Raw genomic sequence first — 14,917 nt, 5'->3', positions numbered from 1 at the left:
TGATACATAGAGAACGATTGGTCAAGATTACAATCAGACTTTTTTTTATTTTTTAGCACAGATCACACAACCGCCCCCGATTGGCTCTTTTACCTGTAATTTGTGACTTCGTTTTTGTGATGATGAGGGTGTAGCAGTCATTGACTGATAAACAGGAACTGAGGAACTGCAGTGTGTGTGTGTGTAGTCTATATACCGTATTGATATGAACACTTGTGGTGCTCTATGTCCAAAAGATCATTAGGAAGTAGAGTCAAACTGTAATGATTTAAAATTAGGTAACTTAAAAAATAAATACAAATACATTTGTTAGTACAATGTAATTTGCATAAATATAAGTTTGACAGCCCTAAAATTACATTAAAAAAAAAATACATTTATCTCTCTCTTAAATTGTCCACTGAACCCATAGCGCCTCATTGTGGCCAGTAGGACAATCCCTGAACTAAACTATACCAACTTCTCGCTTCTGGATTTGCAGTGACTCTTTGCCTCTCCCTGGTGGTACAAATATATATCACAAACCTCTCCTTCAACCCTACCATAATAAAAAAAATACAACCTTTTATTCTATTAAAATGTCTACAAGTGAATACTCCTTGTTTTGATGCATTTCACACTACAGGTCAGGAAATGCTTTGTGATCAAACATCAATGACCACTAGTTATTTAAAAAAACTAAATATTTCAATTAAATTTGGTTAAAATTACACAATAAATTTGATGGAATTTTGTTATAGAATTACAATTAAAAAAAAAAACTTGAACACTATCATTTTATTTGAAAAAGTGCTTCGTAGATTTGTATTTTCATATTTTGCCCAGTTCCCACTTTGATTTACAATACATCAGTCATTCAAGATTACACTTTGCATGCAGGCAATGATACTTGCTACTGAAACACAACAGAACAGTGACTCACTAAAATACCTATCCATAACATTAAGAAAAACTATTTAATTTGTCAAACATATAAGAAAATGTTACATATAGCGTCAAGCAACAAGAGTTTTTCTAGGTTTGGAGTTTCTGGAAGACTTGAAATAAGTGTTCATGGGGTGGATTTGTCTACACATTAGGAAAAACTAATGACAGGACTATTTATCATACAAGCTTTTTTTTTTTACTTTTACAATTCTAGAATTCATGTTTGAAAACTTTGGAAAGCTCATCTCACTCTGCAGATTTGCCCCACAGATTAGGAGAGTTCAAAATATATGCCATATCAAAATACTTTAGATTAGTATTGCATTACTAAATTAGTATTTATTTTTCAGAAACAGAATAGATAAGCTGTCACCAACTGTAGCAATAAAGGGATAGTTTACCCAAAAATTAAAAGGATTTGCAGCAGGAATGAAGGGGAATAACTGGGGAAAGAACATAATATCTAGTGCCTGGGCTTTGGAAAAAAATACAGTCAGGCAGGGTAATGTCAAGATTAATGTCATGACAGCAACATGAAACATGACTAATCATAATCAGAGAAAATCCATACACAAGTTTGATGGTCAAGGGTTGAAGAATACCATGGACACTTCCCCTCCCTGAGCTAAGAAAATGGTCCAAGAAAGTGCTGAATTGGTAACCTGCTACCCTAACATAGAGTAAATAGAAAAACAAAACTGTCCTAAAATTTATAGAAGGATCCCCCACTATACTGCACATTAGCTTTTTGGTCCATTAAACGGAGCCTGAAATATATGAATATTTATACAGTATTCATCCCAGCATATTTGGGCATGCACTGATGTTAAAAATGCCTTAAACAACTGAACAAGTAATAGTGCTCAAATAGACTAGATCCATTGTTTTGATTCAGATACATTTCATCCTAAATCTGCTGTTCAGAGCACTTGTCACCAAATTAGAAATCTGCCTGCATGTCGGCTTTTGTTAGAATCTACTCTGCTTTCTTCTTAAGGGCAGGGCTTCTGTTCCAATAGTAAAGGACCTGAGCTGCGATCACACCATTACAAAAAGAGGATATGATGTAGGTGACAGCCATGAGGGAATCTCCTGTTTCCTGTACAGAGACATATGAAATTATCACAGAAAATGTACTCATGTTGTTGGTTACATTTCAAACTAATTTACAACACAAAAGCCAAGGAAGGACAAAAACAACATTCAAAGGTATTGCATGGTAACTCTATACTGTGGTTATACCTGCACTGTAGTAAATATGCGCGCTAGGGAGCCTGCAAACAGCAGAAACACTGAGATGGCTGACAGCTGCCCAGTGTGGCCATTGCTGTAGTTGGTGCCAGCCTGAATTAACTGAAAATACAGAGAAAATCAGAAACAGACACATTTCTACTGGGTCAAATGTTAAACAGGGCTGTTTCCATGGGTCCAGCTTACTCGTCCAAAGATGATGGCAGGCATATTGGAGGCCTGCATGGTAGTGACAATGGACATGGGGGTCAAGGGAGAGATGAGAACTGCCATTAGACCAAGGTAAACTACCAGAAACCCCAAACCTGTAAATAACCAAATCGGTCAGCAACGCAGTCAGAATGTAAAAAAGAATAACACATGCAATAATTATTTTCTAAGTTTTTTCTTGAAGTAGAAAGACACTACAAATGATCTTACCTTTGATGGTGTTTCCTCCATAGTGCTGGATGAGGAAACCAATGATCATTGTCTGAAACATGAGGAAAAGGGCCTCACCCCAGGCACTGTCAAGATAACCACATTAATATACACTGTACTTTATGTGTCCAGTTATCGGTTTTCACTTTGTCATTTGATAGTTACTAAACAGTGCATGTATGGACAAACGTGAACTTACTCATTCAGAATGAGTAATAATAACACACTTTTGTACAATCATAAAAAACTGACTGATGTACCTGAAAGGGAAGCTGTTGGCAATACTGTACGCCATTGTGCCTGTGATAGCAAACAGCTCCAGTAGTACAGAGTTAAAACTCAGGCCCTCAGCACTTCTAGCACCAATCAGCTTCAGAATCTGAGGTAGCTTCACTACCGATAAGCATACACAAAATGATCAGCGTTTAGAGGAAATTGTTTGCGTGTTGTAAAGTACAAAAAGTATGAGAAGACACTAGTCCTTACCTAATACAGAGCCAAGGATAATCCCAATGCCCAAGCCTTTGCTGATTACAATCTTCAAACAATCAACTGTAGAGAACAAAAGGCAAACTTCTGTCAACCTTCAGTAAAATTTGCAATACGGTTGTATGCAAACATTTGGGCACCCCTGGCCATGTTTTTAGGTGATATATCTTAACACAACCTTCTCAGCAAACATACTTTATTTTGAAAATAAAGGGCCTGAAGCTCAACAACCATGGACTTCTCTTGGGAACTGACTTAGCAGAGATTAAAAAAAATATCTAAATACTTTCTGCATGCAGAAAAAAAATGTCTCTCATGATTTACTCAAACAAAGATTTAAAGTAGAATATCTCGGCTCTAGGGCTGGGTATTAATACAGATTTCCCAATTCGATTCGATTCAGTTCACAAGCTCTTGATTCAGTTTGATTTGATATAAATTCATATGGCTATATTTATGATGTCCATTTTGCTTGCATATGAAATAATTTATCTCCCAGCTAATGCTGTTAATTATACAGGGGACATTCTAGGTACATTATGAAAATGTTAATTTTGCTAATTATATATGTTTTTGGTTGTCAACATTTGTCACATTTTCGGCTTTTTAAAAACAAACAAATCCATGTTTTCAATCAATCAATAATATTATATTTAATCTACTATTTTTGTAACATATTTATTGTTAAATTGCATAATTTATACTATTTACAAGTATTGATTTGTTGAACACGTGCTAAAACCGGTGCCGTCTTTTTAACAAAACATTTCTGTAAAGAGTGTCTGTAAAGGAGTGCATAATAACGAAAGAGACTTTATCTCATATGTTCTATGCATGTTTAGAATTAAATGTTTATTTTTTTGTGGTTTCTGATCAACAATTGACTGTAAAGAACATAATGGTATTAAAAGAGACATTATTCAATGACAAATGGGTCGCGTGGATCTTGTCTTTGGACACAGAACAACTTTGACTCTCAACATGCAGTGAAAGGATCTCTCTGCTGAATAATATACCACTAAATTACACAATTGCTGGTAAAAGGTATTTTCTTTTCATTGTAGTAGTGGATTGTACATGGAGTAAAAGATTGATCTTTGTATTTAAAAATCGATATCATTCAACTAAAGATGGTGAAATCTACATTTCTACCCAGTCCTACTCAGCTCTTTAGGTCAATACAATCAATGGTGACCAGAAATGTGAAGGTCCAAAAAGCACATCAAGGCATCATAAAATTAATCCATATGACTCCAGTGGTTTAGTCCATGTCTTATGAAGCTATCCAATTGTTTTGGGAGAGAACAGACAAAAATATTACCAAATGTTTCACTATAAATTTTGACATCAGCAGCTTCCTTGGCAATCTTGATTTCAAGCTCGATTACACTTCCTTGCACCATCTAGCACTCTGCACATGCGTTAAGCACTAGGAAATGTAATCAAGTTTGAAATCATGATCGTGCCTAGAGACTGCGATGGAGATATATTTTGGTCTGTTCTCACCAAAACGACTGCATCACTTTAGAAGACATGGATTAAACCACTGGAGTCTTAAGCCCAAACTCAGTCCAAATCTAAACTCCTGAACAGAAACAGTCCGGTATCTCGTACAGTCATAGCGTGCATGCACCAAACGCCTGTGTATGCGCACACCGTCAAATGGAGCATACTTTGGCAGGCTAACTTTTGACTGTTATAGTATATTTTTCAATATTCTAGTATATTTTTATATATCAAAATACTTATATGAGTTTCCAGGCCTTTCTGTGACCCAGGAGAGAGCATATGAGGTTACTAAAACCCCTTTAAAAACCTTCAAAAACAGCATGCATTTCTGTTAATTAGCAGCATTCTGACATATACCCTTGATGTATTTCTTAGATATCTCTGATATGATATGTCTCTGGCATGGTGTTTTGCCTTAATGAGTTAAATATCTTTGGAGCTTGTATTTTCTTTCATTAATCAAACGATACTGTGAAGGAACAAACAAGGCCACCTCATTATAATGATTTGCTGAAATGTGGGTGAAAAGTAAAAGGTATATGATGAGGACAAGGCTGTTTGTCTCTTACACAAATGTTTCTAGGTTGAAGTGTTCTTACCATGAACTATGACATATGTTCAAATTACCAATTACCAGCTGATGTATGTTTTTTTAAAAATAGACAGGTGGGGGATTTTCCACCAATATTTAATTAACGAAGGAAATAAAACATATTGGTGGTGAGAGAAAGAGACAAGGGTAATAATCCCATTGGTCAGATAATGGGCAACAAGATAACAAAAAGGTATATAACTGAGAACTTAGGATAATGGGTCAGAACGGACAGCTGGCCGGTCTCATGTTTGTTGGTGTTCAATAAACTACAACTTTGGCATCTGGAAGTCAAGACTGCGAGAGTTTTCTTACAACTTAGAGAGATTCATCGTGATTTTCCACGACACTGTACACAGAGCGTTTACGTCAAAATCTAAGTATACTTAGGGCTTTATGGATTACTGTTATGCTGCCTATGTGTGCTTTTTGGAGATTCAAAAGTTTAACACAACTGGGATGGCATGAGGGTGAGTAAATGATGAGATAATTTTCATTTTAGGGTGAACTATTCCTTTATTGTTCCGGAATTGTCATTCAGAGTGGGAAGAACAGTTGAAGTCAAGACAAGATCTAATATATCAAGAAATGTCATTTTTACATTTCTCTGTGTATGTTTCTTTACCTTTAGAAAATCAAAGGAACATAGGTTGTCTGCCAGTATCATGTTCATGGAAAATTGAGAACAACAAACCTAAAAGCTCGAAGTTACTTTTTTTACGTTAATTGTCGATGCTTAAAGAAGACAGAATGAGACTAGCGTCCAGTAAGACTGTGCCACGTGTTTGGTTACGCCTCTTGACATTGTGAAACTGACCAGTGTTCATGCTTTTAACTTAGCAGGATTTTTATAGACATTCAATAAATGTACTGCAATTGTTGTGATTTAGAAGGTCTGTTGTTCATGAGAGAGCGCCAACAAGACAGTGAATTATACAGTCAACTGCTAACTTGCCGATGTGACAAGTGCTTTGATGGAAGTTCACTGTCATTGAATCGCTGCCAGTCCACCAAATAGAAAGCATATCATCCGTTTCTCTGTCGAATTATCACAAAACTAGTCAGATGTGCTCTTACCGTGCAGAAGATTGAACTGTAAGAAAAACTCGTCATAACATTTTTCCGGCATTAAATAATTAACAAGCACATCTTTAAAAGGATCCATGAACGATGTTGCCAAAGCTGCTTCCGATGCCGCCATGATGGAAAACGTCAGATTGTGACGTCACGTGACGTCGTCCTTTATTGTTGTTCTTCCCTGTGTTTGTGGAACCTTTCATCGACCTCCGCGAACTGACATGATGCACTTGATACATGATACATTTATTAACAGCTATTTAAGTCATCTATCAATGAGTGCAATGTGATGATGTATAATAAAAAATAAAAGCTAACAATAGCATCAAATATAGTAATACAGTGTGGTATTGGGCAGTTACAGATCCCAAACACAAATAACATAACACATTTCAATGGAAACAATTTTAATCTTTATGACAACGAAGTTGTAAAATTGGATATAATTGTATCACTTATGTTAACGCATATATTATTTAAGTCTTTATACTTTTGAAACGGTGAGTTTTAAACATTTATGGATTGGTCCCATTCACTTCCATTGTGAGCGGCATACTGTAAACCAGATTTTATTTTTTAATAAAACTATGGATGAGTTGAAATTAATATTGTGGTAAACAATATTATGTCACAAATGCTGTCAATTGAGCTTAACTTGTATTGAACCTGAAACGTTATTGATAGAACAGCAGACTATCCAGGTTTTAAAATAAATGTAATAGTCCATCATTATACAATATATCCTATATTAAATTATTAATATGCTATTCTATATTATAAATATGTTTTATTATAAATGTATAAAGCTTGAGCTTAAGAAGGAAGTGTGAGTGTAGCCTACATGATCAAGTCAGTGTTTTAATATACTAGTAAATAATACAGGAACAGATAAAATGCAGCAAAGATTATAAAACGAGACAATTGCCAATATAAACATATATATACATTACATTTTAATTAATTATTTGTTTAACAAATGCCTATACCTGCCACTGATTGGCAGTATATAAAATGTAAGCTTCCTTGTGCACTTGGATCTTCACGTTTTAGCTATAGAAATTATTGTACACACAGATATTAAAAATAAAAGGTCAACGGCGGTTCTTGTTAAAAATTGTTTATAAAATATGTGCTTTGAATTCTGTCAACAAAGGGTGGCGCCAAAATAACGCTGCTTTCAAACGATCCGCTACTAATTTGTCCTCAATGACTTCCCGTAGAAGTCGAAAGGCTCTGGTAAAAATGGAACCTAAAGTGTAGAAAGTTGATCGCAGCTATAATAGCGCCAATGGACATGCACCGCTCAATAAGAAAGAGTGAATCTGGCATCAGTCCCGACATTCCAGGCCAACCTTATTGCGTGTCGGTGTTAAAAGAGGGCTACTGCACAGTTCAACCCGATGGCTCCTTCAAAGCGGACGGTACTATTTCTTTAATTACTGGACCAAACACTGTTCTGGTCGATACGGGGGGTCCGTGGGACCGGGACTTTCTCGTCGCAAGACTAAAGGAGAAGGGTCTGACGCCAGACAGTGTGGCTCTAGTAGTAGGAACACACGGTCACTCTGACCACGTGGGAAACTTGGGGTTGTTTCCAGACGCCAAAATAATCGTGGGATGTGACATAAGTGTGGGAGATCGATACCTGCCAAATCAACTGGCTGAAGGACAGCCATATCCTATTGATGATTTTGTAAGTCTTAAATAAAAGAGGCTAAGTATGTACAGACATTTAATGAGAAGCATCACTAGACGTCTTTACATGGTAAGGGTACACCGAGGGCGGGGCATGGGCATCTTTCAAAGGTAATCGTCTTTATTTGTGTTTTTTTTTTAGTTTTCCATACAGCTCTGGAAAAAAAAATCTCTGGATTTACTATTGATATGTATGTGTTTGTAAAATACCTATCAATAAAATGAAAATGTTTGTTTTATTCTGTAAAGTACTGACAATATCAGTGATGATTTCTGGGGGGCTTCAGCAAAGCTGGAATTGAGCAGATTAGTCTTTGTGAAGGACACATAAATCAAGCATGTGCAAGGTTATACTGGAAGAAAACTTGCTTCATTCTGCTCTGACAATGTTCCCCAACTCTGAGGATCGGTTTTTCCAGCAGGACAATGCTCCATGCCACACAGCCAGGTCAATCAAGGTGTGGATGGAGGACCACCGGATCAAGACCCTATCATGGCCAGCCCAAACTCCAGACCTGAACCCTATTGAAAACCTCTGGAATGTGATCAAGCGGAAGATGGATGGCCACAAGCCATCAAAGCAGAGATGCTTGCATTTGTGTGCCAGGAGTGGCATAAAGTCACCCAACAGCAATGTGAAAGGCTGGTAGAGAGCATTCCAAGATGCATGAAAGCTGTGATTGAAAATCAGGGTTATTCCACCAAATAATGATTTCTAAACTCTTCCTAAGTTAAAACATTAGTATTGCGTTATTTAAAAATGAATATTTTTTTATTAGTATTTGCATTATTTGAGGTCTGATATTTTCTGCAAATAAATGCTTTGAATTTGGGAGAAATGTTGTCAGTACTTAATAGAATAAAACAAAAATGTTAATTTTACTCAAACACATAATAGAAAATCCAAAGAAACTGATCATTTTGCAGTGGTCTCTTAATTTTTCCCAGAGCTGTACATACACTGCACTAATCACAGTCAGCTATGATTAATATAATATTAATTAATGTATTCAATAACAGGACAGTTACTGGGATAAAGCAAGTAGTATTCTGCTAGTCATGTGATCCTAACATGGCAGCCCCCATAAGGGGATCCTCTCCATGTAAAATAAAACTGCTTTTATAAGGTTACTGATATGACTGGATCTTTATCTCATAGGAGTGGTTGAGATTTTTTTTAAATATATATATATATATATATATATATATATATATATATACACAGGTGAAACTCGAAAAATTAGAATATAGTGCAAAAGTTCATTAATTTCAGTAATTCAACTTAAAAGGTGAAACTAATATATTATATAGACTCATTACAAGCAAAGTAAGATATTTCAAGCCTTTATTTGATATAATTTTGATGATTATGGCTTACAGCTTATGAAAACCCCAAATTCAGAATCTCAGAAAATTAGAATATTACATGAAATCAATAAAAAAAGGATTTTAAATACAGAAATGTCAGCCCTCTGAAAAGTATAATCATGCATATGTACTCAGTACTTGGTTTGAGCCCCTTTTGCATTAATTACTGCCTCAATGCGGCGTGGCATGGATGCTATCAGCCTGTGGCACTGCTGAGGTGTTATGGAAGACCAAGATGCTTCAATAGCGGCCTTCAGCTCTTCTGCATTGTTTGGTCTCATGTCTCTCATCTTTCTCTTGGCAATGCCCCATAGATTCTCTATGGGGTTCAGGTCAGGCAAGTTTGCTGGCCAATCAAGCACAGTAATACCATGGTCATTGAACCAGGTTTTGGTACTTTTGGCAGTGTGGGCAGGTGCCAAGTCCTGCTGGAAAATGAAGTCAGCATCTCCATAAAGCTTGTCTGCTGAAGGAAGCATGAAGTGCTCTAAAATGTCCCGGTAGACGGCTGCGTTGACTCACTGGACTTAATAAAGCACAGTGGACCAACACTAGCCAATGACATGGCTCCCCAAACCAACACAGACTGTGGAAACTTCACACTGGACTTCAAGCATCTTGGATTGTGTGCCTCTCCATTCTTCCTCCAGACTCTGGGACCTTGGTTTCCAAATGAGATGCAAAATTTGCTCTCATCAGAAAAGAGGACTTTGGACCACTGAGCAACAGACCAGTTCTTTTTTTCTTTAGCCCAGGTAAGACGTTTGACATTTGAAGCCCATGTCCAGGACCCGTCTGTGTGTGGTGGCTCTTGATGCAGTAACTCCAGCCTTAGTCCACTCCTTGTGAAGCTCCCCCACACATTTGAATGGCCTTTTCCTAACAATCCTCTCCAGGCTACGGTCATCCCTGCTGCTTGTGCACCTTTTTCTTCCACACTTTTCCCTTCCACTTAACTTTCTATTAATGTGCTTTGATACAGCACTTTGAGAACATCCAACTTCTTTTGCAATTACCTTTTGAGGCTTTCCCTCCTTGTGGAGGGTGTCAATGATGGTTTTCTGCACAACTGTCAGGTCAGCAGTCTTCCCCATGATTGTGAATTCAACTGAACCTGACTGAGAGACCATTTAAAGGCTCAGGAACCCTTTGCAGGTGTTTAGCTGATTAGAGTGTGACACTTTGAGCCTACAATACTGAACCTTTTCACAATATTCTAATTTTCTGAGATTCTGAATTTGGGGTTTTCATAAGCTGTAAGCCATAATCATCAAAATTATATCAAATAAAGGCTTGAAATATCTTACTTTGCTTGTAATGAGTGTATATAATATATTAGTTTCACCTTTTAAGTTGAATTACTGAAATTAATGAACTTTTGCACGATATTCTAATTTTTCGAGTTTCACCTGTGTGTATATATATATATATATACACACTCAGTGGCCCCAAAAATTATTTGGACTCCTAGTATGCTCTTAAAATATGTTAATTGTATTGCATTAAAGAACAAAATATCAAACCAAATGGGATTTATTGTAAAGAAAGATGGCAAGTGTGGACTTTTTAAGCAAAAACATTTAACAAAAATAAACTTGTTAGTTTTTAAATAATATAACAATTATTTGGACACATAATATTGCTTTAATTAAATATCACTTTTTAAGTGTTTTTCTATTTAGTTCTTGACATTTTCAGGGCATAGTATCAAGTTTCTTTAAAAGCTCTAGTGAAAGTTTTCTCATTGTTTCAGCCACCTAAGTTTTCAGTTCATCTACATTTGAACACCGTTCATCTGACATTTTCATCTCCATTTCATCCCAAAGAGGTCAGGGCTTTGGGAGGGCAATTCTAGGACCTTAATTTTCTTTGTTGCAAAGTTGTCTTTTAACAGGCAGCTGATATGCTTTGGATTGTTTTGCTGTTGAAAGATCCACTTTTGTCTTCTTATATAATTTCTTCACTGTTTTCTGCAAGTTTGCATCCAGAATTCTTCTGTACACTTCAGAGTTCATGACCACTGTAAGAGAAACTGCTCCTGACTTTGACTTTTCCACCTCTGTGCTTTACAGTGCTCTTAGTGCATTACGGCTGGAATTCATCTGATGGGTTTCTCCACACCACACAAATTCTCTACCACAAGCTGCTTTCTTACTGTGCTAGCATAGTCTTTTGCCATTTTCACCCTGGCTTTTTAATTCTTTAAGCTTATCAATGGCTGTGTTTCATTTGGAAGGCTGCGTGCTAGGTAGGACGCAGAAGGCTGCAGTATACTGGGTGTCCTCCTTTAAACAAGCCTTGTTTAAACAAGACAGTCTTAGTAGGACAAACAGTAACGTAACATGGTTGCTATGACAGCACGCCGCTCCTTAACAAGCACGAGTGCTTTGAGTGAGAAAGGAACAAAGTCACTTTAGAAGGGAACTCATGAGGTACGTTTTAGGAGAGTTATAATGTTGTAAAAAGAAAAGAAAATAGATTTTACAGGTGTACTTTTAGTCTAATACTTTATTATACATATTATATATTCTGCACCCATCTACTGAGGTACTTCAACTTGGAAATTAACATTACTTGCATTTGAACATCATATTTACGGGCAAATTGGCATAATTTTTTTTTAGACATTTCCATTGAAGCAAATAATTGTGGGTCGTGAGTGCCCACGAAGGATACACCATATGGATCCTCCGAATTCCCGTGAAAGGAGGTTGCATTTGAAGGCTGCATTCGAAGTGTCCTCTCTTTTCGAAACGAGACAGCCTCGATGATGTATGCGGCCAACAAATGCGACCTCCGAAGGACGCATCCTTCGAAACAAGACACAGCCAATGATTTCTGCTGCATTACTAGTTTGTACCCACTAGTTTGTTTTGAATGGTATGTTATCTAAATTGTATCTGGTAATTCTCATTGATGTCTGAGGCAATCCTTGCCACTTTTTCTTGAATTTTTCTCTTGATTTTACTTAAAATTGTTTTGTCCAATCTGCTGGTTGCTTTACTGTTCTCATTCCTTCTTTGATCTCGAAAAATTACCCTACTGTGGAAAATGGAACATTGAGTTGTCTGGTGAATAGACTTCAAGCAAAGAAATGATATGGACCTTGCTCCTTACTTATTTCACTGTTCTTAGCCATTTTTACAATGACTTTTAACTAACTGGTGTGGCAGTGATTCTGTTTACCTCAAGTTCACACAGGTGCCCTGTTAAGAGTAACCACAGGTGTAGTTTATCATATGACTATTGTCATGCTCCACTTAGATTTGACAAACAAAAAGTGTTTAAATACCTTATGTTAATTTTGAACTTTATATCTATTGTTTATAATGTAAAATGTAACAAAATTATTTTTGTTAAATGTTTTGCATTAATTATAATGTAAATAATATAAAATATAATGTTTTCATTATATCTTTCTGACAATATATGACACTTTTCTTTTCTCATACTTTGTTCTCTGATGCTATGGAATTTAAGTGCAGCTTCAGTGTCCAAATAATTTATGGGGGGCTACTGTATGTTTCAAAGTGAAATGTTTTTAATGAGGAAAAAACTTTATGAGTGCAACTTTAAGTTGATACACACTGTGAACTTGCATACACACTCAGAATGTATGACCATGATAAAACATACCACAATCAGTCAGAATTATTCAATAATACCTGATTTGATTATATAAAAAAAATGCCTTTATATCTAATGAGTGTTGAAATGGGTAAATCTTTGGTAAACTAGATTAGTCAAAGTTATATCTAATAATCAGACTGCTCAAATATTCAAATTAACGAATCAGTGTTTTAGTTTTGAAAACACTAATGTAGCAATCCATTTAATCCACAAGGTATCCATCATCCCCACTCCTGGTCACACCGGAAGAGATGTCAGTGTCTTGGTAAAGGGAACCTCAGAGGGCACAGTCCTTGTTGCTGGGGATTTGTTTGAGCGTTGTCATGATGAAGACTCCTGGAAGGAGCTGAGTGAGAACCCTCAGATACAAGAGACCAACCGACAGATGGCGTTACAGACTGCTGATGTCATCATTCCTGGACACGGGCCATTGTTTAGGGTGCACAGACAATAATAGCATTGATGTAATTCTGAAGCTGAGTTCAGTCAGTGTTCGAATAAGGCACTTATGAAACCTTGACCTGGAAAAACAGGTCAAAACATAACTACTTTGAGTCTGTGACGCAATGATGTTCTAATAATATGGCACCTTGGTCTGCCTGTTTGCCCATGCCGTTCAGTTCAATGCACTTCAAATTAGGCTACTGACAGTTCCTTTTTTGTTGGAAAAATTGTCTATTTGAGATGTGCTTAACTGATTAATTACTTCAGTAACATTATATATTACAATAAAACAGAACCAGGTTGCTCTAATCTGGGTATGAAATGGATTCATTTATTTCAAAATATTTTTATGTGTGTCATGTAAATCATTTAAACGTGTAAGAATATATCAGTGCTGTTGTTAAAAATAAGAAAGGCGACTGTTTTGATTTTGAACTCTTCTGTAGTTATGACAGCTGTGCAGCGGTAATAGGCCACAATTAAATACAGTTATCGAAATACTATTTTATTGCATTGTCAATGTGTGCTACCTGTATTAAATATAAAAGAGTTTGCCGTGTTTGTGTGAGTTTCCTCTGGGTTCTCCCACAAGTCCAAAAACATGCAGGTTATGTGAATTGGAGTCTCTAAATTGCCCCATTAGGTGTGATTGAGAGTCCCCCAGCCACTGGGGGTTGTGTCAGGAAGGGCCTCTGGCTTAAAACCTGTGCCAAGTCAAATATGCAGATCTCAGATGGTCCGCTGTGGCGACCCCTAATGGGAGCAGCCGAAAGAAGAAGAGTTGCAATGGAATAATAAAATATTTAAATGTACATTTCTTGTAACATGTTCTGAATTTTCACTTATTGCTTCTATCATTGCTATGCAGATGACTAGCAAATCTACCTCTCATTCCAGCCTGACGATCGCACAGTAGCTCCAGTGAGCTCAGCTACAAAACATAACTTCATTCAGCTAGACGCGTTATCAATTAAATCATAGGACAGCCACAAATCTTGGGGTAATGTTTGACGATCGGTTGGGCTTCACAAACCACAGGTAGTACCCCAGAGTGCAGTCTGGACGATGTGTCGCCCCGCCCCTATTTTTACGTTCCCGCCATTGCCATTTTCCTCCGACCCCCCAGGGGGCAGTTTGCGATGAAAGGCAACGCCAGCGGCGGCAGTAACGAACGAACGAATGATACTCAACGTTGATTGATAAGTGGTGAGTAAAAATGGTTATGTAGATTTATATTAATATATTTAAAAATGTATCATGATGTTCGAGAGTCAAATCTGGAATAATTGCTTAAGCATATCCCAGTGTATTTCAGATGATATAATTAAACTGTTCTTTGTTTTTTTGTTTTTTCCTTCTTAGAATTTGTGAGATTCTTCTATTTTTTAACAAACATGGGGCACCACACCGTCGTAACCAGAGCAAAACATGAAGATTATATGAAGTCCACTCTTAAACTGTGCCCATTTTGTGACTTTACGAACTATATTTCGCACATGGTACATCTCCATGTTC

General features: G+C 36.7%; 2 protein-coding genes across 2 annotated transcripts; one reads left to right on the top strand and one right to left on the bottom strand.

Annotated features, from left to right (window-relative positions):
* Window positions 1-937: 937 nt before the first annotated feature.
* On the bottom strand, window positions 938-6,398 carry mpdu1b (mannose-P-dolichol utilization defect 1b). Its single transcript, XM_052108093.1, has 7 exons — window positions 6,266-6,398; window positions 3,085-3,150; window positions 2,859-2,991; window positions 2,599-2,684; window positions 2,365-2,483; window positions 2,170-2,280; window positions 938-2,026 (listed from the first exon to the last, which is right to left on the bottom strand). Exons 1-7 carry the CDS (start codon window positions 6,387-6,389, stop codon window positions 1,904-1,906), a joined length of 762 nt encoding a protein of 253 aa, XP_051964053.1. The 5' UTR covers window positions 6,390-6,398; the 3' UTR covers window positions 938-1,903.
* Window positions 6,399-7,488: 1,090 nt separating this feature from the next.
* Window positions 7,489-14,179, top strand: mblac1 (metallo-beta-lactamase domain containing 1). The gene is made up of 2 exons (XM_052109134.1): window positions 7,489-7,958; window positions 13,173-14,179. Exons 1-2 carry the CDS (start codon window positions 7,554-7,556, stop codon window positions 13,410-13,412), a joined length of 645 nt encoding a protein of 214 aa, XP_051965094.1. The 5' UTR covers window positions 7,489-7,553; the 3' UTR covers window positions 13,413-14,179.
* Window positions 14,180-14,917: the final 738 nt, after the last annotated feature.

This window comes from Xyrauchen texanus, chromosome 1 (assembly GCF_025860055.1).
Source record: "Xyrauchen texanus isolate HMW12.3.18 chromosome 1, RBS_HiC_50CHRs, whole genome shotgun sequence".
NCBI classification, from domain to species: domain Eukaryota; kingdom Metazoa; phylum Chordata; class Actinopteri; order Cypriniformes; family Catostomidae; genus Xyrauchen; species Xyrauchen texanus.
Note: the sequence above shows the minus strand (reverse complement) of the source record. Positions and strands in the feature narration are given on the sequence as shown.